Genomic DNA, 26,550 nt, shown 5'->3' on the forward strand with positions numbered 1-26,550 from the left:
GCAGGTGACTTTCCTCCCCCGTACCTCCTCCACCACCCGACCATCTTCAGCTTTAAAGTTCATCAAAATTTTAAGTCCATCACGAGCCAAAACTTCACAGCTTTGATCTAAAACTTAAGGAGCTCTTTAAGACCCAGAGGGGAGGGCTGAGCCTGGCCTGGAGACTCTGAGCTTGATGCTGGATGCCCTGACAGGATGGAGACGGTTTCCCCTAGGCTCTGGGCGGAGGTGAGAGTGCTGTGTGCCCGGAAGCTGTGGGGTGTGGTACTAGGCACCACTGTATACACCGTGGCAGTGGTTGCTTCCTGCACCTCCAGCGACCCTGCTCCTTTTACTCAGAGGACCTTGTATTCGGCTTTGCATGTACAAGAAAGCCAAGCGCCTGTTCTCACCACCATGCCCCTTGTCTCTCTGGCCTGATGATGACCATGGTGCTTAGCATTGCACTGTGTGCTATGTGAGGGTGGGGTGGGATGGGGTGGGAGTGAGCTTTGGGCTCCCAGGCTAGCCAGTGCCTACAGAGCATGGGGAGGGTATGCTGGGTCAGATCCTTCCCTGTACTTCCAGGAGGCCACCCTATAGAGAAGCAGCAAGTACTCTTTGCCACTCTTCCCATTTTCCTCCACACTGTGCAGCTCCTGTGCCCAGAGCTATGCCACCCTTTCCTGTGCCTACTGTGTCCTGTTCACAGTGTGTGACCCTGTTGTCGTCCTGGGTCCTTGAGGTTCTGGCTGCTGTGCAGCTTCTGAGGGGGCTCTGGTTGGGGTACTTTTTCATGTCTGTGGATTCACTGAAGGCGAGACCTCCATTTAATGTGGGCAAAGAAAAGTATTCAGAGTTAGTAACAGATTTCAGGGCACTTTTATGAGTCTGGCCCAGCTGAGAGTGAGGTCTGTGTCCTTGGAGGAGATGGGCCTGCAGCAGCCCAGCAGCCTTACAGGAATGGTCAAGGCTCCACTAAGGACCAGAGTCTATGGTCCATTGGACCTAACTCTAGTGGAGAGGTAGGAGTAAGGGCAGGCTGGAAACAGGGTGGACATTCCCTTTTACTTTAGGGTTCTCCACACCCTGCCCCTCTTTTCTCGGGCATGAATCCCTGAAGATGGCCATGGTGCTATGCCTCAAGTAGTGCACCGTGCTGAGGGTTCCTTTAGACTCCCAGTAGAGACAGTGTCTTCAGAGCATGGGGAAGGTATGCTTGGCCAGTCGTGTGTCAGATCCAGACAGTCGGGGGGGGAGGAGGGAAGGAGACACATAATAAGGACATAATAACCCGGTGGGAGGGTGAAAAGCAGACCCACCCACAGGGGTGGGGCTTGTGGGTAAGCCGATTGGCTTCCAGCTTAAGGGCAAGGTTGTAGGGTTTAGATGAGGCCAGATGAGTACAATGATGTGAGGCTATTCTCCAGCCTTTACCGAGCCCCTGTTATGTGCCCAGTGTCAATTCAGGCATGCTTACTACAACAGGAGACTGGTACCACTATCACGTCCCCGTAAAGAAAGAAAATAAATGACTGTAGGCCATTTCCAAGGCCTTCCTTAAATGTGAGGTTAGATAATAATTGCCCAGTAACTGGCAAAGGCTGGACTTGTTCCAGACATGTAACCCCCGAACCCAGGTTGGAAGTAAAACATCAAGAAAGTCAGACCCAGGAATGAGAAGACCTCGAAGCAAGAGTCACTGCAGGATCTGGGCCAAGGTTACGTGGTTGGAAAAGAGCCAAGGATGCCTAGGAGCAGAGGAAGAGTAAGACCTTGTTTGTTGACTGGTGAGGGGCCATGGGCAGCTCGAATTCTATATACCATTGGCCTCTTGGTGGACACTGAAAGCCTTGCTTTGTATCTCCCTAAACCAGGATTTCTTAGAAACAAGCCCAAACCAGTGTGGGATGGGCAGACTGCAGTGCTCCAGGAAGGCCATAGCAAGCTTGTCCAGCCAGGAGGCTGCAGCAAACCTGATCCAACCTCTGGATGGGAGAGCAGTCACTTGGGACACAACTCCTGGCTATGCAGCACAGGCTTGCTACAAAAAAGGCTGTTCTTTCCGTGTTGGTGGTTTGGCCTCCTTCAGATCAGACTGACTGGAAGGATCCCTGAGGAGGGGCCGAGGCCTTGATATCTAATGCTGGCCATGTCTGGCCCAGAAGCTCAGCACCAGGAACCAGGCCCTGGCTCATTAGGCAAGATGAAATAGGAGCAGGGCAGCAGTGCTGGGAAGCCAGGTGGCCTTGCAAATGAACTCCCTGACTGCAAGTGCTGAGCTGTCAAATGCTGACAAGTTCATCGTGTGAGGCAGGAAGTGAGGTACACCCATGACTGTGGCCCAAGTGTAATAGCGATACTGGATGTGACGGAGGCTCATAGCAGAGGAGCACACCAGGGCTTCCTTGGTGTAGTGGATCAATCTTCCTCACGAGGCCTCTATGACTAGTGAGAGGCGGGAGCTGAGTACTAAGGAGTTTCTCCTGACAGTCACACTCACAACACATACCTCACATTCCTTGGAAGGCTGAGAGTCTCAGGTCCTGCTCTCTAAGATGCACACACACACCTGTGCACAAACATAGGACTCCTGCCTTTTCTGGTCTGTACCAGGTAATGGTACAGATCACATTTCTGTCCATAGAGATGAGATCCTGGAACTTTTAGAAGCAAGGAGCTTCTAATCTTTTGCCATGTCTATCGTAACAACTTTCCTTCCCAGGACAATGGATTGTATCTTCTTTGGGGAGATAAATTTTCCATCAGACATCTGATATTTTCCCCTAATCTATGGCCTCAGGGGAAGTAATCTTTATCATCTCAGTTCCCAGTGGCTGAGATGTCAACAAAAGTATGTCTTTATCAATGAAACCTGTCTCTTGTGAATTAGAACCAATTTGAATTGAGTTATAAAATCTCCTTTAAATCTTTCAAAAGGGAGAGTCTTGTCTTCCAGGAAAACGGACTAGGTTTCCCGCTACACCTCCCACTGGATGTCCTAGATAAATATTATATTTACAGCAAACATAAGACTCTGGAAGGTGGAAAGAGAAAAGCATGCCAGATAGGAATCTCACAGCCTAAAATGCAGGGAAGCGGCAGGTCCTTTGAGTGTGTTGAACTGCCTTGCACTCCCTGCAAATCATACATTAAAGCTCTAACTGCTGTTATGACTGAATTTTGAGAAAGAACCGTTAGCATGGTAACTGAGGTTAAATGGAGCCATAAGCACTACCTGTAACCCACCAATAGGACTGGTCCATATAAGGAGAGGCACCAACGATAGGGACACGGAGAAAGGGCCTTTAAAGACACAATGAGAAACTGGCAGCCTGGAAGCCAAGAGGCAAAGCTCTGCCAGGAGAAACTATCCTTACTGGTACTTTGATCTTGGATTTCCAGGTTCTGTAAGTTAGAGATACTTCCGAGTCTCCCAGTCTGTGTTTTTGTTACAACATCTAAAGTAAACTAACACAGAGAGTTTCTCCTTTCTTTTTATCTAAAATAGTCAATATCTGAATCAGAAGAAATCATAAACATGAAAACACAAATGGGGACACTCACACACAAAGTCCCACAAAGACCTGGTCTTTCTAGCCACAGCAAACTAGAACACTCTTAGATAAACAGGGCATAGTGGCACTGGCTTTTAATCCCAGCACTTGGGAGGTAGATGCAGACAGATCCCTGAGAATTTAACACTAGCCTGGTCTACACAGTGAGTTCCAGGACAACCAAAGCTACAACCTAAAGAAACCCTGTCCAAAAAAGAAAAAGCTAAACACCCCTCCCCCTGCAATGAGAAAGAAAACTCATAGATAATAGCCTTTCTACTTCAGCCAAACACCATCAGGAAAACTACAAGTCCCAACTCTGTCTACACCTGGCTTTCTTACCCTCTGCTGCCAGCTCAAGGCCAGAAGAGAACTTCACTGATCTGTATTGAGGAATTCCACCTCTGTGATATCAAAGAAGCCATGAAAGCTGGACCTTCCATCTCCACTGAATAGTGACCAGCTCACCCCACCATCTTTCACACAGCACACACAGAAAGTATGTAGAGACTTTGAACCCTTACTTAGGAGTAACAAGGACCACCTCCCTCACCAGAGTATCAGCAGAATAAAGGGCTTTGATTTCCACCTTCACTGCACTTGATGAGGTGGCGTCTTCCCGCATCAACTGCTATAGTAGAAGCAGAAGGAGATAACTGACTTGGTAGGTTTACGTAACTCTCAGGATCTCCTAACATAACTCAACCAAGTTCTAGTAGACAACAGACATCATATCAAGACTGTGGAAAATTTTCACTTTAAAAAAGTGAAAGAAGTGTTCAAATTATGTGACATGTTATTAAATTCAGTAATCATGAAATCTATCAACAAGAATTGTGAACATGTTTGAAAAGACAGGTTTTATAAAAAAAAGGCAGAATTCATCAGCATATAAAGAAAAAAGATGAAAAGAACCAAATAAAAATTTAGATATAAAAACATAATTCCAGTAAATATAAAAGTATAAAAATCATAAAATCAGTAGATAGATTCAAGAGCAGAATGTAAGGTACAGAGAAGAGACACAGAACTTGAAGACGAAATAGAAGCAGAAAGAAAAGAGACAGGAGAAGAGTGGTCAGCGCCTATAAAATTTACAACAAAGAAGATGTAAAATTCATGTCATCAAATTTCCAGAAGAAGGAGAAAAATGGCAGAGCAGACAGTACTCAAGAAGCAATGGCTAAAACTCCCAAAATTAGTAAAAGTTCTCAAATTAAAGATTGAAGAGACTAGCAACAGGTTAAGTTAAAAGAAATCTACACCAACATACATCATATTAGATTTACGAAAACCAATAGCAGAGAAAAGAATTGAAAGCAGTAAAAAAAACAAAAAACAAAAAACAAACAAACAAAAAAAACAACACAAAACAATGTCTATAGAAGGAAGGCAGAGTGACAGCAGGTGTCTAACCAGACCTCATAGGGAGGGGGAGATGCAGAAATGAAAGATGTGTCAACACAAACTTGTATATCCAAACCAAACCAAAACAAAACAAAATAAAACAAACAAACAAACAAACTATTTTAAAAGCGAAATCAAAACATCTCTAAAAGTAAGAGGTCACTACTCATGGCTACTCATGGGTAGGATGCTTGGCCTTGATCCTGGGGGTAGGAAAGAGAATTTCTTTCTAGCCTGCCTAGCATGAAAGAATGACTGAAGTTTCACAAAAAGGCCCGTGCATGTGTTCGTGTGTTTGTGCGTGTGTGTGTGTGTGTGTGTGTGTGTGTGTGTGTGTGTGTGTGTGAGATAGATAGAGAGAGAGAGAGAGAGAGAGAGACAGACAGACAGACAGACAGACAGACAGATGGAGGGAATACTGGCTCATCAACAGGGAAGAAAAGACATTGAAATGAGTAAAAAACCTGAGCGAAAAGTTTATTTTCATTTGAGTTTTTTCTTTTTATGTTTTAGTATGAAGCTAACTATAACAATGATTGACATGGTTCTAAATATATATGAAGACAAGATGAGTGTATTTAAAATGCAGGGGAAGTGATAAGCTTCCTGCCCTTTGCCAGAGCTGGTTCATTCAATACAAGAGGCTGACGAGTTGTATAAACCCAAGGCAGAATTTATGTGAGCATCTAGGAAGAGGCTATACAAACAGAGGATGTTAAAACAATAGAAGCTTTTTTAAGAGCATGTAATCTATAGGAAGACAAGAAAAAGGGGGGAAATTGAATCAGGGAAAAAATGAATTTAAAAACAGAGAAAACAAGCTGGGCATAGTGGTGCATGCCTGTAATCCCAGCACTCAGGAGGCAGAGGCAGGTGGATCTCTATGAGTTTAAGGCCAGCCTGGTCTACCAAATGAGTCCAGGACAGTCTTGGCTCTGTTATACAGAGAAACCCTGTCTCAGAAAATTAACCAACAACCAAACAAACAAAAACAAACAAACAAACAAACAAAAAACAGAGAAAATAAAAATATAAGATGAGTTAAGTCAAAACATGTCAATAACCATTTTATGTACAAATGTGTACACAGTCTAAATAGATGGTGGTATAATATATTAGAATATCACTCAGCTATGTGCTGCCTACAATAAGATCTCACATCAAATATGACATAAATTTGCTCTAAGCAAAAAGAAGGGAAATACTAGTTCATGCAAACATTAATCAAAAGAAATCATGAATCTGAATTTGTGTGATATGTACTTCAAAATAAAACCAGGGACCTGGGAGCAAATTACATAAAAAATAAAGGGTAAATCTACAAGATGACATAGCAATGCACATTCTATAGGTAACAAACACCCCACAAGTATATGAAGCAAGAAAGAACTGGAAGGAAAAATTACACATTTTTCCTGAGACATCAGCATTTTTCTGCCAACAGTGGACAGAACAGCTAGGTATAAATTTAGCAAGGACATAGATTTCAACACCATGCCCCAAAAGATGTGTACAACATTTACAGAGTATTTAATCCAAGAATAACAAAATGGGCATTCCTTCCAAACACCTGATAAACATATGCCATGACAGACTATATCTAGGGCCATAGAACAGCCCTCAAAAGTGAAAAAAAAAAAATGAAATGATACTGTGTTTGTTCTCTGATTATGATGGGAACAAAATAGAAAAAACATAACATGAATTAACAGTAAGTTATACACATTTGCATGTTAAACAATACGCTTGAAAATAATTCATAAGTTAAAAGGAGAGTCATAAAAGAATTATAAAAAATTAGCATAATGAATAAAAATAAAAAGCACAATTTAAAAATTAGATCCACCTAAAGCAATTAAAGAGAAATTTAAAGTGTGTGTATGTGTGTGTGTGTGTGTGTGAGACAGAGAGAGACAGAGAGAGAGAATTAACCAATATCAGCAATGAAATAGATAACATAACTTAGGTCCTCACAGATATAAAATACAATTTAAAATATTATAAATACCTACACACATAAATATGACAAGTTAGATGAAATGGACCAATTCCTGAAATGTATAAAACTCCCACAATGCACTGAGAATTACGTAGATCATTGAAATGCTCTGATAACTATTGGGGAAATTGGCTTTGTATGTTTATATGCCCCCCTCTTAGGAAACCTCTGAGTGCAGATGACTTTCCTGAGAAGTTCTACTAGATCCTTAAAGAAGAGCTACACACTACATCTATGTGATTTCTTCATAAAAGAGAAGACCATATCCCACTGCATTGCCCCTCTTCCAACTTCTTTAGCTCTGAGTTGGGGAAAAGAAGTTAGTGGTCTCTTAATGCAGTCCCAGAAGGTCACCTGATGGCCACAGGGGGTTAGGTGAGGTACAGAGTGGGCAATGATTGGCTACTAAGAGAACTGCATTCCAACAATCACTAGGTTCGAGGCAGACTGAATGCTCCCTAAGACTAGGAACAAGAGAAAAACATCCACTCTTGCCACAATACAACTGTTGAACACAGTGAAAGGAGCCTGGCCAAAGCAATCAGGAAAGAAAAGGGTTGTAGAAGATAAAGAAAAATTGTCTCCATTTTCCTACAAAACAGCACTAGTTACCCTTAGTAATCCTTAGGATGCCCTATGTAATTTATTTAAAACTCTCGACACACTGGCAAGCTGTCTCAGGGAGTAAAAATGCTTGCTGCTAAGCCTGACAGCCTGAGTTTGATCTCCAGAACCCATGTAGTGGAAGGAGAAGCCTAATTTCAGCAAATTGTTTTCTGATCTCTGAAACAAGTATGTTACACACGTGCACACACACACAGACACACAATGTTAAAAAAAAAACCTCTCATAGAATTAATAAATGAATTGATCAATATTACAAGATATATGATCAACACACAAAAGGTAAGTATACTTTTGTATACCATTGACAAACATTTATGAAAATAAAATACCTCAATTATAATTCATCAAAAGTAAATATTTCATAATGTAATAATTCATAAAAATTAAATACTTCAATATAAATCTAACAAAAATATACAGGACGCTTTATGCTGAAAATAGCAAACCACAAGTGAAAGAAAGAAAACTCAAAATCAGAGGAGGGCTATTCTATGCACATGCTTTGGAAGACCCAACATTGTGAGGTTCTGTTTTCCCCAAATGGATACATAGGTTTAATAGAATTTTCATCAAGCTCTTAGGATTTTTGCAGATAGGGATTAAGATTATTTGTAAGTCTATGTGAAACAAAGGAAACAAAACAGCTAAAACTATTTTGAAAAAGAATAAAGTTAGCCGAATCTGTAAATTGGATTTCAAGACCATTGTATAGCTTCATAAACAAGACCATATTATATGGACAGAGGGATAAACATGCAGGTAAGTGGAACCCCCCCAAAACAGACTCCCCAAATGTGCCACACCAATATTGAAAGGGGCGGAATGGTAAGAGGAGAGCCATTTCTTGAACAAAGGTTCTCAAAGCAGCAGAATCCCCACAGGAAAAGAAACTAAAACTTTGACATGAATTTTATACCTTATACAGAAACTAACTCCAGATGGATTTCTGGCTTAACAGAATACACTGCAATGCTACAAAACTTCCAGGAAAAAAAATACAGGAGAAAAGTTTTGGTATCTAGGCCTAAGCAAAGAATTTTTAGTCTTGACCAAAAGCACAACTGTAGTTGATAAATTAAACCGCAACAAAATAAACGTATTGCTCATTAGAATGTTCCATTAAGATAAGCTATTGACAAGTATGAAATATTTGGAAGCCATGTATCAACAACTTGCATCTAGAACAAACAGGCAACTCTCAAACCTCACGGTGAAAAAGTCAAATTAGCAGATAAACAGCCTGTGAAATGATACTTCACCAAAGAGGACATTAACACATGCATGAGTACTCAATGTCATTAGACAGGCATGCAGACAGAAACACCCACCCACATAAAGTAGAAGTTTAGCAGGCACCTTTAATTTGTCCTATTAGATTCATGCCTGAACATTTCTCTGGAAATGTAGACATATTCCTGTAAAAACCCATATACTAAGCTGGGTGTGGTGGTACGCCTTTAATCCTAGTGCTTGGTGTGCAGAGGCAGGGGAATCTCTGCATTCAGGACCAGCCTGGTCTATATAGCAACTGTTAAGACAGCTAGGGTCACACAGAGGAACCCCTTCAGAAAACAAAAACACCAAAATGAATTTAAATAAATCCCTGGAGAATTACGCTGAGTTAAAAAAAAATCTGACAACCACACATTCCATAGGATTTAATGTGTATAATACTCTTAAAGCAAACAAAATTATAAAAATGGAGAGCTCTGCAGTTGCCGGGGCCCTGAAGGGGAGTTGAAGTGGAAGAAAGGCAAGCGAGGCTCAAAAGTCTACTTTGGGGAATCCTTGAGGGGGTAGAGATGGCCTGCAATTGGCTGACAGCAGCCTGAGTGTGACTCTGTACCACAGTTTTGCAAGATGTCAGCTCTGTGGTAGACAGAGATGTGGTCTATCTCCGTCTTAATGGGAATACCTATACTTATGCCAATATAAGTTTAACTTAATTCAAAGGGGGGGGGGGAGAGCTTTTACTCTCCTTCCTCGATTGCAATCTGTCCAGTCTCACACCCAGCTTGTTAGGCTGCTTGCCAGTCTCCCATCCCCCATCACTATTTCCTGGGGACTCTGCGGAACCTCGGGCTGCATCCAGCTCTTCTCATTCTTGTGATCCCTTTCAGCCCTCTCCTCCAGCCCATTCCCATTCCTTTGTGTCAGCCCCTGATACCTAAAACACTTTCTACCTGCCCCCCAACCCCCGTACTCCCCGTGGCCACAGGGGACCTGGACTCAGATCAGTGTCTGACTCAGCCAGCACCAGAGAAGCTTCCTTGCACAAAAGACAGGGACAAATGCAGAGACCTACAACTGTACAACGTGCTGAGAGTGAAAGACCTTAGAACACTAAGTCCTGAATGGGTTGTCCTCATTAAACTCCCCCGTTGGGCTCAGGGAGCGATGAGGAAGAGGAAGAAGAAAGATTGTAAAAGCCGGAGTGGGTGAAGGGCATCAAGGAAACAGTGTCTTCCAGATACCACAGGACCAATGTGCATATGAACTCAGAGAGTGAGGGTGTGTGTATGTGTGTGAGTGTGTGTGTGTGTGTGTGTGTGTGTGTGTGTGTGTGTGTGGTGTAGAATATGGTATGTAGAAGGCAGGGGACACGAAATGCACCCAAGGTAAAAAGCTGGTAAGTTAGGACGACATGTAAATAAGGAAGAGAGCCATGAAGCTTACAAGACTGCAGGCCATTGCCTCTGACCACATGGGCAGCGTCCAAGTGGGCCTTGGGCAAAATGACCCAGAGATTTCCCCTAAATCTAATAAGAGTTCTCATTTCATGAACACCCTTGATGAACCAGGTACCAGGCCATATGCCCTCATTATACCCATGGAGCAGGCTGGGGTCTCCACCATGGAATAGAAATCCCAGGCTGTCACTGACAAGAGGGACAGCTCAACAGCAGGTCTTCTTGCTCTGGACCTCTCACTCTTCCTGTCTGGATGTGGTCATCATAAAGGCCTCTGTGCTTCTACTGCAGAGCGGGGCATAGTCCCAGAGCCTCCCTCCCTAGAGAAAGAAAATTGTATTCCAGTTCGAAAGCGCAGGAGGTATTTCTGGGCCAATTAAATCAGAGAGGCTGTTACTGCTAATGTGTAATTGGTTTTAAAGCCAACAGACTTGCCGAGCTCTGGATGACAATATTTAAACAGCATTCTGCCCCCTTTCCTGAGTAGTTCTTGTAAACCATGACCACAGCTTCATGCAGCTGCAACTACCTTCTGTCGGCCCCCTCCTTGGAAGCAGAGCCTTGACTCTAATTGGCTGCTGGGGATAAATATTTACGGGCTGTGTAAACAGAGAGCATCTGCCTATAAGGTCTGTTCCCAGGATCGCCACACAGAGCCCAGGAAAGCTGGAGGGCTTGGGGGCCCTCTCCAAGCTGGCCATACTTCTCCTACAAATTGACAGGCACTGTAGTCTTCCAGACTCAGGGCTGAATGTCTAATTAAATTTCCAGACCATGATAATGGTGTTAGCTCCTCTTGGGTTCAGGAGGCCACAGTTTCACAGTTTGATGGGGAGGAAGGTCTTCTGCGGATGCGCAGACCCTTCTGAGGCCCGGCGTTCACCTTCAGACTCCGCCTTCTCCCCTTGTACTGTGACCTCAGGCTGAGTAGCTGGGTGCCTAGTCGCTTCCAGCCACTACCTCTAAGGCTAGGACATTGCAGAAGCCATATGAGCAAAAATCTCTACTTCGTAGGCAGAATAAAAATTCTAACCAAGGATGGAAATGACCAGGTGGAGGCCATGAACAAAACGAGGAGCTTGGTGTGTGGCAATGAGGCTGCTGAGTAAGTGGGTCCCACATAGCTTCACTCTTTTAAAATGGAATCCTAGTCCACTCCGACCCTACTAGAAAATCCCTCAGGTTTGGGAACCTTTCTCATGTTTTGTTTGTTTTTTAAAGCAGGGTTTCAAAGGATTCTTAGGTCATCAGCCAAGCCTACTGTATGGCTAGCTGGGCCTTAGGTCCCACTGCCTTCTAAGCTATGACAGGTCAGGTATGTGGCTACTCATTCCTTCAGAATGCTTCTCTGGTTGTAGCCTGTATGCCCTGTACCAAGGCATCCTGGAGCAATCTTAGAATTGGCCCATAGTTGCTAAGAGAACCAATAGTACTTACCAGGTGTGTTGTCTGAGTGAGCTTGGAAGGAAAAACTCCATTTGGCAGTAGGGAAGGGATGGACTTTGCAACAGGTGGTCTGCTCCTCTGAGTGGGCTGTGCCCCCTGGTGGTCCCTGAACCCTCATAAGCCCCACTCAGTATCAGGGAAGGGTGTTGGGCTCACTGACTTGGAAGCTCTCAGAGGGGAAAGTCCTAGTTGAGGGCTGTGTAGGGAATCAGTGACAGAGTCCAGAAGGAGAAAGGTTGACTGTACAGGGCTGGTGTGGCCCATCCTTTGCCCCACTGGCTCTCACTGGAGGGCTCTCATTTTGACTAGAGGGCACATGTCCTATGAACAGTGTCCATGGTCAGCCCCCTCTACCAGGAAGAAGTGGAGTGTCCCAGTCAGTCTGCTGGCCAGCACCTCTCTGGCCCTGTGCCAACACAGAAAAGGGAGGTGAGACTCTGGGGTGTCAGCTGAGAGTTGAGATCTATGACATCTGGGAATGGCTCAGCATCAACACTGAATTACTTTGGGCCCCAGCAAACCCTGCCAGCTGGCAGACTGTATGAAGTGAGGGGCATGACTGGCTACGGAGATTCCTCCCATTCCCTCATCTTCATGTACTCACTGGAACAATTCACAGTGCTCTTTGTGATGGGCCAGTTCTCTGCATGGCTAACCCCTGTGTGAATGCTCCACCTACCTGCTTCAACTGGAACCCAATGCTCCCAAGCTCCCAACCCAGTGCCCCGTGACAAGACACTACTGTTTTCTTTCATATCCATTTATCCAGGGCCACGTTGGATAGGTCCCTTCTCCGCAATCCCTGTCCCTCATCCTCTTCCATTTGGATCTGGAGCCTGAAATTGTTTTTAGTCTCCCCACCCCAGGCATTGTCTCCTTCTCCCTACACCGTATCAACCTCTTCCTAACTTCCTGTCGTGAGTATCTGGTCTCTTGTGTGTCCTTCTTCCTCCTCATTACTACTGTGTGGATGCAGCAGCCCATATTCTCTTCTCTCTCTTCCTGGACCCTCTCTTCTCTGACAGTGTGACCATGGCACCCACTGGGGAACTGATCTCTGTCAGAAGCCGACCCCTGGCCTCCGAAAAAGCTAATTAAGTTAAGTGGGGTCTCATTATCACGAATCCTAATCCAAAAGGACTAATATCTTTATAAGAAGGGGGGCTAGGACCCAGACCCACACAGAAAAATGACTGTGTGGAGGCACGGGTTGAAGCTGTCACCTGCAAGGCACAAAGAGAGGCCTCAGGAGAAAGCAGCCCTATGGATACCCTGGTGGTGGACTTCAGCCTCCTGAACCAGGAAGCAGTCCACTCTTGCTAACCACAGCCTTGTGACACTTTGCCATGCAGCCTGAGCACCATAGCAACGTCCTTGACTTGGATTCCAGCATCATGGCTACTGCTTGTCCTACCTGTCACCTAGTTCTAGTCAACAAGTCTGCTAACTCCAGGGACTCACCTCTCCTGAGTCTGAGAAGCTGAACTGTGTGTGCATGTATGCGTGTGTGCATGAGTGTGGGAGCGTGTGTGTGTGTGTGTGTGTACATTTGTAATAATGTTAATAATGTAATAATTATTACATTTGTAATAATGTTGTAATAATGTTAAGTAGCCTTTACTAAGCTTGGTGGTTCCCCAAACCCTCCTATGTGTGCCCAAAACAGTCTAAAAAAATCTCAGTATCATCCACAGGAAGTTTCATTCCCACTTCCCAAGAGGCTATTTTACATATTCCTCCATCTTTGGAATCCCATCCTCACTTCTAGCTCACACTGTAATTCTGCTCTTCCCTGACCAGGAGCTACCCCTGAGAGCGTCCTTATACTCCGGCATACCAGCTCAGATCCAGCAAAGGCCCCTTATCCCTGCTTCTACCTTCTTTCACCTTTGCAAACATTCCTCACTTTGCCCCCTCCCTCACTGGAAGTTCTCTCTACTCCATTCCTTTGTGACATTCCCCTCCCCTGCTACCCAGACTTCCCTAGCTCTTATCCTCTGCCAGAAATGTCCTATTATTTTGTTTTTTTAAAATTCCCAAATTTCAGGGCTGGAAAGATGGCTCAGAGGTTTAAGAACACTCCCTGTTCTTCCGAAGGTCCTGAGTTCAATTCCCAAAATTCCCAAATTTCTGAACAGTCTTCTACATGTGCTGGGTCTAGTCATTGACCACTCCACCAACAATTTCCTTCTGTTGTTTCTACCCACATTTGTGGTGGTAATTCCTACCCTCTAGGCAGAGCCTTGTCAAGCTCACAGACAGGGCCAAGGGGCAAAGCTCAGTAGCTCCTCTTGGAGCTGTTCTTTCTCAAGCTCTCAACAGACTTCCATGTGGTTGGACATGCTCTCCTCCTCCCCTTTCCAATCTCCTGGTTTTCCTGCACTTGCCTGGCTGTTTCTCACTCCTTTTGCATCTTTCTCTGATTGACCCCTGAGACCCTGCTCCGTTTCTAGATGATCTCATCCAGGCTCATAACTTTAAACATTACTTATTACTTGGGTTCCACTGCCTTTCAAATTTACAACTGTCTGATCTCTCTCTCTCTCTCTCTCTCTCTCTCTCTGGAGTTCCACACACATACATCTAGCATGACACCTCCACTGAGATAACTCAGGGTGCCTCAGATCAAATGTGCTTGGACAGGATCTCTCCATTCTCAGCCCACTCCCCATCTCAGCAAATGATACCAGCTTCCACTTAGTGGATCAAATAAGGAACTCAGGGCTCTCCCTTCCCTTTCCTTCCTGATGATGCTCCTCCACTGGGACCTGGCTAGACTCACCCACATCTTTTCATTTTCACCCTCAGCCCTCGCCCATGCTGCTGCCAGCAGTTTGGAAACAGAAATAATTTCTGAACCGGCTTCCTTGTGTTCCCTTCTGAGGCCGCTCCAGGGAAGAGGGAGTCACTCTGGGAAGAACTGGTTTTCTATTGTGCAGAGACACTGCCAGTGGTGCTAATTGGATTAATTGATTTGCCCAAGGGGAGGTGTGTGTGTGTGATCTCTTTCTGCTGAACTTCCTTTAAAAACAGCACTTCCATTCAGAAAGCCAGATCAAATGCCATTAACAAATTAATTCTGATTAGTGCTGCCCAAGCACTCAGACCTTAAGGCAACCCCATTCAGTCATCCTGGGCCTGGCCTGCTAATAAAGTGGAAACTATCTGGGCAGCAGAGGTGATTATTTTGATGCCTGTCTCTATGCCCAGAGGGAAAAAGAGTGGGGTGTGATTTCACTACAGTATCCTAGGGGAATTAACTACTTTCAAATTCTAAGTTATTAATTCCCCAACATGACAGTCATATCCGTGAAAATGGACCTGGGGCACAGATTTCTGTGCTCTCCGCAGCCCTCCATTTAGGACCAAGTACTTAGCAGGTACTCGGCATTTGGAGCACAATAATTAATTAATTGGTAAGTGGTAAATATGTCTGGCCCTGGTATTCTTCGTAAGCCTTTGTCATTTTCCTTAACAGGTGTAACTGAACTACTGCTGTCTATTGGATTTGGACATTAAACCAAACAGGCCCCTGTCCTCAGATGGTAGCGGTGGGGGGAGGGGGAAGGGCAGAGCATTTTACCAGACAAAGGCAGAGCTTCCTGCATGATAGCAAGTCATTCAAGACAAGAAAATAGGTCAAGGGAACTGTAGGGACGGCTGAGGGGGAGGGGTTAGTTCTTTCCGAGGAGGACCCGAGTTTGGCCCAGTACCCACCCGTGAATGGTGGGTCATAGCTGTCTGTAACTCCAGCTCCAGAGATCTAGTGCCCTCTTCCTGATGCTATGGGTACCCGCATTCATGTGTACCTTCCCACACACACCCAGGGATGGGGAAGAAAAATTACAGTAAATCTTTAAAAAGTGGAGACTGTGCTGCTAGCAAGGAAGAAAGCTTGGGGAGGGCCTGAGGCCCTGACATCAGAGTTGATCTTGGCATGGTACCAGAAGCCAACCAACTCTGGGGGAAGAATTTTCTAGGAAGGGGCCTGGAAAATCCAAACACTTGTCATCTGGGAGCCAGGGCCCAGTACACCTGACTGGAACAGGCGTCTTTGCTAAGCAGTTGCTCTTCGTATGATTCCCAGAACAAGGCAACATGTTCCTAGTATTTGGATGACTTTGTCCTCACTGACTTATCTGCCTAGATGTCATCCTCCACCCGGCCTGCTTTTCACACTTTTTTCCCAACAAAGCCTTCCCAACCCTGTTTGAAAGTGTCCCTTCTGTTCTCTGAAGTCCTTGGCCATCTCTGTGGTACCTGCTGCCCCTATTTCTTCTTATGGGTAAAGATGACATTCCTGTGTACTTGGACTCCCTCCTGGTGCCTTCTCTTGTTCTGCTCCTGTCACCGGGTTGCACGGGGCAGAGACTTTGTCCTATCTGTCTCTCATACCCTAGATCTAGCTCAGTCATCTCAGTTACACACACATACACACCCAGAGAGATGGACTCTTCTAGCAGTGATGTATAGGATCTTTTAAATAGGAACATGGGTCGGGTTGAAGATGAAAAGTCCTGACCAAGAAACCAGGTGAAGAAGGAGATACTCCCAGCAGAGGTCTTTACATCATCTGTCTGCTTTTCCAGAGACTCGAGTCCCCAAATGAACGCCACCAGTAAAACAGCTGCTAGCTGTCTCCAGCCCTCCTCTCTCTTAAAACCTCCTGCACTAGATATTTCCAGATGACCCACAGTTCTGGGCCTCCTTTATCTCACCCAGGAAGCTAGAGTATCATCATATAGAATGCAAAAGTACAACAGGTAGATCCGTTCTGTTTCGGACTCCCCACTGTTCCTCCCTGAGCTGGAGGTCTGAGCTTCCCGCGCTACGGCTGATGGGGATGAGATTGCGCTCTTAACCCAGGAGGAGGAAAAGCCAATGGGCATGAGGATGAGATGGAGATGGGCTGGTACTGCAGCTAACCTTTTAAGAGGACCGTCCTGGCCTTGGCCCACTCGCTCCTCCCGTCTGACGTCAGCAGGCCGATTGGAGGCAAGCGTTCATCCTCGTTGGACGCCATTTTGACTATCTTTCTCAACTGAGTGAACAGATCACCCTCACTGAGACGGCGGAAATTAATGACAACATCCAAGACAAAGAACTGTGGGGGAAACAGGTCAAAGACATCACTTGTGGCAACCGGCCCAAGGCTCCAGGCCTGCACGGAGCCTTCACAGAGAAGCTCAGGCCCGAGGTTCCCGGGGTGTTTAATGGTTCTGAGTTGTCTCGTTTTGGAGAGGTTCCAAAACTGTTGACTGTACTCAACTCCAAACTCTCCCTAGCACAGGCTAGATTAAACCTAGCTGTGAGAGAGCTTTTTCCTTCCTTCTTTTTTTTTTAATGTAAAAAAATATATATTTTTTGTGGTGCCCAGGGCATGCAAAATCATCCCGTCTGCAGAGTCAAGTATAAATGGGTACAACTACTGTTGAAAGGCAGTGTCAATCAAAACTGAAAGTGTTTGTCAATGACCCAGCAGCGGCATGTGTATACGCAGACTGTAGCCTCGGGCTTAGAGAAGCACCTCCGTGTGCACCGGACAAATATGAAGGACTATGTGCAGATTCGACCTTTTGATTTAGCAAAGCAGTAGAAAGCCTGCCTGTTCTTTTGGAGTGGGCTGGGTAAGTAAAATGCAGTGTACCTATCCAGTGCACTGTGAACTAGAAGGCAGCTATACACAGAGCTGTGGGTATAGAGCTAAGCAGCAACAGCAAGCCAACACACCAAATGCTGGGTATCGCCTGAGCACATGCATCTGTGCATGCGTGAGCTTGGCGTGTATGCCTTGCAGCGCTGTGATTCTACAGCTCTGAAAGCCAGAGCCTTGCACTTGGTAAAGGGTCTCTTTCTCGAGCACAGCCTGTCACATCCTTTTCCGTATACAGACATAGGCAATTGCCCCACCCATCACCCTCATCGAAGACCATGAAGTCGGAGCTGTGGCTGTTTCCAGAAGGCTTGGCTAAGGTGCTGAGTGGAGGCTGAGGAATGCTTGTTTTGACTTTCTGTGAATGAAGATGAAGAAAGGTTTTCATCTTGTGGCTGACTGGTCAGGGTGTTAAATGGGCTGGGATGACCCCTGCTAGCTGTTAGGCCCTCAAACAGTGGTCACAGCTACCTCAGAGGACAGATCTTCCCCAAGCTCTCAATCTACTGAAAGGAGGCCAGGAAGAAAATATTGGACAATGAGTAGGGTGGTGGGTAGGGGGGCAGGGCTAGGTGTCAAACTTAAACTTTCAACACAAAAAGACAGAAGACCCCAACCCTCACTTTTTGTCACAGGAAATATTTTTCAAAGCAGCAGCGTACGGGATGTGTGGTATGGTAGGCACCAACAGGGTCGGTAGCCTTCATGCTTAGCTTGTGCCCCTGCCAAGGGGACCCTTACTGGCCCTGTAGAACCATGTCTGACAACCTGAACTTTAGAATAGAGCCTGGCCTTGGGCAGTTGGTGACCTGGAGTCCTTCCTCTTATATACCATTAGCTTCCTTAAGCCTCACCTTCTTGGCTGTCAAATGAAGGCTCAAAGGCCTACTGGGTTATTGTAATTAAATGAAATTAATAAATGTAAGTTCTTGACCCACAGTCTTACACATGGGAAGTCTTGGCCATTAGTCCTTACTCTGTCCATCTACCTAGTCTCCAGGAAGGACATGGATTATGTGAAAACAAATAGCTGTGAAGGTGAAGGGCCCAAGGCCATACTGGACCTCATTCATGACCTTAAGTTTTTGCCTTCTCAGAGATAAGAAGCCAAGGGCCTCATTCCCAAACTGAATATTCTTTCCATTCTTAAAATACAGCTGCTGGAGAGAATGGACTGACCGAGTAGGAAATGCTACTGTATGACATGGGGAACCAGCCTGTGCCCTTGTGAAGATGCAGGAGTGGGTAGGTACCCCTAGGCACTATATGCTCTGTACCCCCTCCAAGTCTGAGAGCCTTTGACAATGGGCCACTTACCTGGCTGCAGCAGGCCACGATGACATGTTCTGGCTCAGGCATGATGCTGCTCTTCTGGGCCACCAGTGTGTCCTGGGTATGGCCAGGAAGCCGGTAAGAAGAGAAGAGCCTATAGTACTGCTTCATGCACAGGGGCTGCCCTGAGAGCTGGCCCTTGGCCCAGTCCGTGGGGAGGGAGTGGCTGGAAGCAGAGAGCATAAGCAAGTCAGGCAGGCGGGAGTGAGAGGACAGAGATGAGGAGAAGGCCTTGGGGTGGGTTCTATGGTAACCTTATTTTTTTCTTTTTGAAGGCTTTTACACCAAACCTTCAAAAAGGGCCGTATGCAAACCAAATGCTCTGCCACTGGCCTACTGCCCTGTCCTTCCTTGTTACGGTTAGGCTAGTGGCACACCAAACTTACAACAGCACTGCTGCAGGGCTTTTCTTCATCTGGTGATGTGATGGAATGTTCCATTTCCGTGGCCCATGGAGCACCTCAGGATTTCCACAAATCTCCATAACTCCATCCTCACCCCATCCTCAGGCAATGCATATGTAATTTTTGCCTTTTAACACTCTGTGCCTTTGCTTACACCAATCTTTTCTTGGCAAACCTTTCCCTCTACCCCTGTACTACACTGTCTTTTTAAGAAAACTCTTCTTTCAAGAGTCTATTCTTTATTTCTATTCTTGAAACCTTCTCAAAGTTCAAAGTAGAAAGTTCTTTTTGTCATGTGGTTTCTGAATGATATGTCTATCATTCCACCTGTCCATCCATCCATCCGTCTGTCCATCTATCCATCTAACCATCCATCCATCCACCATGCATGTTCAGTCATCCATCTACCTTTCCACCCATTTATCCATGGAATCTATCTATTCATCCATTCATCCATCTTTCCATATATGCATCCATCTATTATGCAATACATAATACAATCTTCACTACAATCATGTATTCTTCCATCCATCCATTCATCCATCCATCCGTCTACTCATCCAACATCCCACATACATCTATCCATCTCCCATTCAACCACCCACAGATCTACCATGCATCCATCCATCCATCCATCCATCCATCCATCCACCATACAACCACAGCCATCATGCATCCACCCATCTACCTATCATCTAGCCATTATACATCTATCCATTCACATCTAGTCATTCATCCACATACTATCAATGCATCCAACCATACACCACTGTCATGCATTGACACGTGTTAAATGTGCTGTGCAAATGTGTTCAGGTAGCTTCTTTCTGATCTGTCTGTCTGTTTACATGCCTTCCTTGACATTATGCCGTCCCTGCCCCTCTGAAAACATAAGCCAAAATAAACTCCTCTTTCTGTAAGTTGCTTTCGACTGTGACATTTTATCACAGCAGCAGAAAAGTAACTACTGCATCATTCATTCATCTGCTTCTTTTTTTGTGCATACTTTCATCCACCATTCTAACAGACATGTAACTATCTACCACCCATGCATTCAGCTACCGCTCATCCAGCAATTCGTTCACCCACCTACCATGCATACATACACACATCCATTCATGTACTCATCGAGTATTTATCCATCACTATCCATCCACCCACTGTGCAGCCAATCGTCTACTATGCAATCATATACTCAGCATCCATCTATATACTGACCTGCTCTTCACCCATTAACCTATTTAGTCTTTCGTTCTCTCAGCTTCCAAAGTTTGCTGAACCACTTTTATGCCAGGTACTATTTTGTGCTCTGGGGAATATATCAGGAAGCAGACACAATTTTCCTACTCTGACTGGGTCTGGGTCCTGGGATGTATTGCTGGGAAGTTTGTTGAAGATTGGCAATCAGGAGGATGTCAGGCAGATTGAACGACTGGCAGGGACAGGAGTCCAGGACTAAGAGGAAGTCTTATTACTGCTTGCTTGACTGAGCTGATCCCAAAGAGTAAGAAGCTTCAGGGCAGATGGGCTAGCAGATAGGCCCACAGCTATGCCACTCAAAGTGAGGATGTTCACGGAAGCTTCGTAACTGACCTGTGATGAGATGCGTGCTAGAATCCAACAGCGTCTGTAGCAATGGTGGGGTTTTATGCCAATTGAATTCAATAATAAAGCATGCAGTCTTGTATTTTACACTTTTGTAAATCTTTTCTAGTAATTATATTTTTTTGTTGTGTTTTACGAGATTTGAAAATAAAGACCCTTCTCCAGAGACAGTTTGCAGCTTATCAGTGGACCAGTGGAAGGCAGGAAGTAAGAGTAAAGAAAAGGCTGCAAAAACGGACGCAGACAGGCCCCTAGGCTGTGGGCAGGGTAGAAGTTGGCAGCTTATGCTGAGGCATTAAAGAGCCCCTGGCAGCTTTGACATGCCCAAGCATGATTGAAATTATGTTTGTTTTTGTCTTTTGGAGCTAAGGGTTGAACCCAGGGCCTCACCCATGCTAAACACACACACACCATCACGGAAACACAGCTTTCCCAGCTCTGGTTTTCATGTGTGTGTAGGTTGGGGTGGGAGTGTATTTGACTTGTCAGTACTAAGGACTAAACCCAAGACCTCACCCATGCAAGGCAAGTGCTCTGTCACTGAGCTACATTCCCAGAATATCCTGTCCTGTTTTGCTTTTTAATGGCTTTGCTTATATACGTAAAGGACCAAAGTCTGTCCCAGGAAGCACCAGGAAGAAGACTCCAGCCAAAGTGGGAATATAATGTGGACCAGGTAGGAAAGGTGTTTGCGAGCCAGCCGGGGTAGGTGGTGGTCGCCTCTGAGCACCATGGATGCCGTGGAGGGAGAAAGAATGACCACAAGAGACTCCTGGACCCACCAATCAGGATGCCTGTACTGAGAAGGCAGGATGGGAGGGTGAGTGCACACAGGAGAAGCATACAGAGCTCTACTGGATCCCTTTGCAGTAACCAGGAGATGCCCCTGTGAGGCTGCCTGGGGCTCAGGTTTGAGGAAAAACCAGGGTTTTATTTAGTGTCCATCTGAATGGGTAAGAGCCTAATTTCTCCTCATCTTTTGAACATCAATACACTGAAAGTAAAATACACCGAAGAGTAAATCCTCAAGTGTCCTAGCCAGACACTCTTTAAAATGTCCCAGCCTTATGATATTTGCAAGTACAGGACACATGAACCATCATGTGGGCTTGCATGGAAACAGGCATTTGTGTGCATGCATGTAATGTGCTCACAAACACACACCCATGTACACACACCCACGTACACACACACACACACACACACACACACACACACACACACACACACACCTGTACACTCGAGAGTGGTGTGGCTCCATGGTCCCCCCTCCACTCTGCAGGGTGCTAAGCGGGACAGGCTCTCTGAAGACAGATGCTGGGTGAATGGAGGAGTAAGCCCTTTGAGGCTCAGTCCGAGGAAGAAGGAAAGCTCTGGAAACATGGCTGCAAAGGGCAGCCCACAGGCTTGGCAGCCCCGTGTGGAGACAGAGCTATCATACTGGCCTCAAGCCAGTGCTCTGTCTAATACACAATTCAGATTCAGGTGTGATGACCCCAGGGCCTGAGCCTTGCCTCTCTGACCCTCTTTCCTGGGGACAGAGCTTAGTTTCTGTCCCAAGATTGGGTAAACACTGACCTGGATCTGCATAGAACAGAGAGTGAAGACTGCTCTTGTGCCCTTCCACTTCTTAGCTGTGTGGCTGCAGATAAATTACTAGACCTCTCTGAGTGTCACTTCCTTATCTATGCATAGGACACTGCTTTGGGCCCTTCATTCATTCCAGCAACCTGTAGCTGTTTGCTCTCGCTGGTGGTCCCAGTGCCCTATGGTTGGCTAGGAGGGGGACTCTTCTCCTAAAATTAAGAGCTCACTGTTTTCGTAGTTCCCATCACCTGTGGGAGGACCCCATGTTCACTGAGCTGGGGTGGGCATGTGGACACTAAGGCTCAAAGAGGGGAGACCATCATCCCCATGGCAACGCTTAGCTTACCACCACCTCCCCTATCACTGCTTCCTTCTCTACCCTTCCCGGGATCTTCAGACCCAAACTGTGCAATTCACCCACAGGAGGAAAGAAAAGGTCCCAAGGGAGGGACATTTCAGAGAAAGGCAGTGAGGACAAGGCAGCCAAGCAGGGCCCTACCCCTCCCAGGCCGGGGCCCTGGCCTACCTGTCCAGCAGAGCCTTGTAGCTGAGCACACCAGAGATGAGGCTGGCTGCAAATCTGCAGGGACACAGAGACACTGAGGGGTGCCAGCCAGCCCCCCACCCCCACCCTCCCACCTTTCCCTTATTCTTCCTAACTTCCTCCTCCCTCCCTTCCTCCTTCTATGCTCTCCATTCCCCTCCCTCTGCTCCTAACTCACCCATCTATTGCCTGCCATATGCCAGGCCCCATGTACACTAATGGGATGTGGGTCGTGCTGCCCCTCCCCCCAGGGCTGTCAGCCCACCACAGCCTTGGATTAAAATATGGTCCTTTGGTGAGGACTGGGGGCGGTTTAGCTCTGGAGGTGGTGAGAGGAAGGAGAGTCACATTGCAAAGGAAGAGGTGCCTGGAGGAGTGGCAGAATGAGTGGCAGGAAAGGGAAGGTGAGGGGTGAAGTTCCCCCAGGGCAAGGCCAACGCTGTGTCTGGTCTTCTGGGAAATGCAATCTCCTGGGACAAAGCCTGTGTTTTGAACCCTCTTAGTGGCTAATGAAAAGGAAAGTGAGTCCTGGGAGAAATGCCTCAGGGCCCAGTGCCAGGGGACAGTGCCATCTTAACTGTCTATGGATGATGAGGCCTGGCTTAATTGCATAGGGGGAAAATGCCCCTCAGATGCAATTTGGAGAACTCTCTTCAGAATCCATCCATCCTCTTTCCTCTTTCTAGGGGGGAGGAGGACAATGGGAGCTTGGCCTGGGCTGTGCCTCTGCTCCCATTGAGACATTTTATCCTCTTAGGATAAAATTCTGACAGACTCCAACAGGAGACCCATCTTTCCTGCCCCTACCCACCGCCACCACCATTCTCAGTGCACCTAGAGGCCTTTCCAGCGGCTCACTGAGCTCTGAAATTGCAACAGATGGCAGCTGCGCTGGCACGGAGAGATGTCCCTCCCCCAGGAGTCTGTTTGGAGCAGGGCTCCAGGGGGCACAGAGGAATTCTCAGGCACCTGGAGCAGCGTGTCTCAGTCAGGACTACTTTTAAATGACAGCTCACCGAGTCAGGTCAAGACTGCGGTGTGGGTCCCTGGGGCCCTTGGCCCTTATTAGCTCCATCAAATAAATGTGCTTTGGGAAAGACCGTGTGTTTATTACTGAGTTTTACCATGCCTAACCTCCCCCTGGCCTGATGGTGTCGAGAGAAGATGTCTTGTCTTAACTTGGCCCCAGCAAGCTCAGCCATTGCACCAGCTTGGGGCTCTCCTTCCTGGCATGAGGCTTGGCCCCACATCTCTGGTGGGTTCCTCTGCTGTGCACCCAGGGGCATCATGGCCTCACCTTAGCTGGTCATTGGTGTCTTGGAAGTGCTGCCGAGCAAAGATCACAGCAGGGCTAGAGTTGACTGGCAGGGCCAGGCGGTTATTGAGATACATGTCATTCAGCCAGTATTCAGATACCTGCCAGAAAGCACAGGGAGGGAGGATTACCCTGACATCTGGGACCCTACCCACCCTTTCTAAACAGACACTGTCCTAGCAGAGGTCATCCATCCTGTTCTGCCTACCGTAAATTAAAGCCCTTGGTGGATAATTCATCCATCCCCGTCTGTCAGTCCGTTCATCCATCCATCCATCTGTCTATCTCACAAATGCACTAAGCCCTAGCTGTGTGTTGAGCCTGCATCTTCCCAGTCCTCCAAGCCTGCCCTTCATCTTCACCGCATATCATCTCCTTTGTTTCTTCCTCTTCTCCCCAATTTAGTGGTACATCCCTGCCACTACCTGTCCTTGTGCCTTAGCCCTACTTGTCACCCCCACTCTGCCTTCTAAGCTCATCTCCATCCCCATTTTCCCCTGTCCCTAGCTGTGTCCCGTCTTTCCCAGGCTCTCACTTGTCTTCACCTGTCATGCTCTGTCCTCCTCTTTGCCCAGTCCCACCCCTTGCCTCATCTTGCCTGCCTCTCTCCCTTGTAGCCCAACCTATGCTACCACTCCATTCCCATCTATCAGTCATCTCCATCTTCCCCCAACCCATCTACTTTGGCTCTTACCCTTCCCCACATAATTTTCCTCCTCCCCTCTCCAGAGGTCTTTTGTTAGCTTCTGTTAGGAAGCCTTACCCAGTTGGCTGTTTTCTCCTGCCTCTCCAAGAGTTTTTCCTGCAGGGTCTCACCCAGGCCACCAGGGGCCCCAAACCTCTTCACGATGGCCTGGCTCTTCCTGAACTGCTCTTCTGGTATGAGGTGCTTCATACACTGCAGGTAGGTGGCCAGTGTTTGCTGCAGTGGGGGCACTGGCAATTTGGGTAAGTCCTGAAAAAGAGGGTTCATGAGTTTTCACTCTCTCCCTTTCTTTAATATGGTCCATACCTGTCCCTGAGCTGATGCCAGAACAGGTCTCATTCTGTCCCATCCCCATTCACCATTCTGGGATCTGTTTACTGGGCTTAGCTTAGCAGAATTGTGAATTAATGCCCTCCAGCTTGCAGTCCCCACCCCTGTACTGTACCCACATCTCAGGAAGGCACAAAATGCAAATAGGCTTGGACTCACACCCTGGCCCTGCTGTTGGCATCCGACAGACCTGGGTTCATACCCTGACCTTGCTGAGAATCTCTTGTATGCCCTTGGGAAAGTTCTCCCTCTGCAGGGGCCCAGCTCCTCCGTGAAAAATGATCCTCTCACAGGACGGAAGGGATGACAGATGTGTGTGTGCTGAGCGCCCATGAAGGATGGGTCTGAGATGAAAGATCATTGGCGATATTGCTGACTGCTGGTCACTCTTCACGTAGGAACCCCTCCCTCCCAGCTGGTGCTCCAGAGCCTGCGTGCTCTCTGGCCTGGAAGATGCTATTCTTACACAGGGTCAAATGGGCTAAAATGGCTTTGGGTGGGGTCATGGCCAGCTTCCTGGAGAGGCTTCCTAGGGCAGTGGCTATTTCTGTTCTGTGCCTCTTGTTTCATGCTTCCAGGTATGAAACCCAGGCAGGGCATGGTTCTATGTCGGGAGAAGAGTTAGGTAGGAGAAGGGGGAACTCTTTCTTGCCCAGATCTCCACATAGGAGACAACAACTCAACCAACCTGATGGACCCCAAGAAAATGAAAAGAGAGAAATATAAGGCTGCAACAAACATACATTATGTTCTTTTAACTGGCTTTATCCCTCCAAAGGGAATCCAAGAAGAAGCCTGTGGTCTCTGAGCTCCAAGTGAGGCGAGAGTCAGAAAGGAACCCCCACTGGGATCTTCCCACATGGGCACGGTTTGCTCCAGTTAATCAACCGTGGCTGACCAGATGTCTTGTGGCTTGTGTCTTCAATGTGTCATAGCCAGGGCTGGGATTTTTACCATTATAGATGAGGAAACCAGAACCCATAATATGGAAAGACTAATCTTAGGTCATATAGTAAATTTTAGCCCATTTATTTCATCCTCTCTCTCTCCTCTCCCCTCCCCTTCCCTCTGCTCTCTTCTCTTTTCCTGTTCCAGGACCTTGCACATGCTAGGCAAGTGCTGTCCCTGAGCTATACTCCCAGTTCATTTCCCCTTCTTTTTCCGGGGGGGGGGGCTTTCCTCTCCTCTCCTTCACTTCCTTCCTTCCTTCTTTCTTTCCTTCCTTCCTTCCTTCCTTCCTTCCTTCCTTCCTTCCTTCCTTCCTTCCTGTTTCCTGTCTCTCAGCCCTTAACAGAAGAGAAGCCAGATTTTAAAAGCCATGTTAAATTGTGCAGTTGGCACACAGCAGGGTTCCTTTCTTCAGGGGTTT

At 46.6% G+C, this 26,550-nt stretch overlaps 1 protein-coding gene across 1 annotated transcript in view; it reads right to left on the reverse strand.

The window, feature by feature from the left end:
* Chat (choline O-acetyltransferase) overlaps nucleotides 1-26,550 on the reverse strand; it is a 46,520-nt gene that overhangs the window by 17,485 nt on the left and 2,485 nt on the right. Inside the window, exons 2-6 of the mRNA XM_055612393.1 lie at nucleotides 24,909-25,100; nucleotides 24,128-24,246; nucleotides 22,813-22,866; nucleotides 18,676-18,856; nucleotides 16,632-16,809 (exon numbers count right to left, since the gene is read on the reverse strand). Coding sequence (XP_055468368.1) covers nucleotides 16,632-16,809; nucleotides 18,676-18,856; nucleotides 22,813-22,866; nucleotides 24,128-24,246; nucleotides 24,909-25,100 — 724 coding nt within the window. The remainder of the gene's footprint in view (nucleotides 1-16,631; nucleotides 16,810-18,675; nucleotides 18,857-22,812; nucleotides 22,867-24,127; nucleotides 24,247-24,908; nucleotides 25,101-26,550) is intronic.

Source organism: Psammomys obesus, unplaced genomic scaffold (assembly GCF_907164565.1).
Source record: "Psammomys obesus unplaced genomic scaffold, mPsaObe1.curated_primary_1811, whole genome shotgun sequence".
NCBI lineage: Eukaryota > Metazoa > Chordata > Mammalia > Rodentia > Muridae > Psammomys > Psammomys obesus.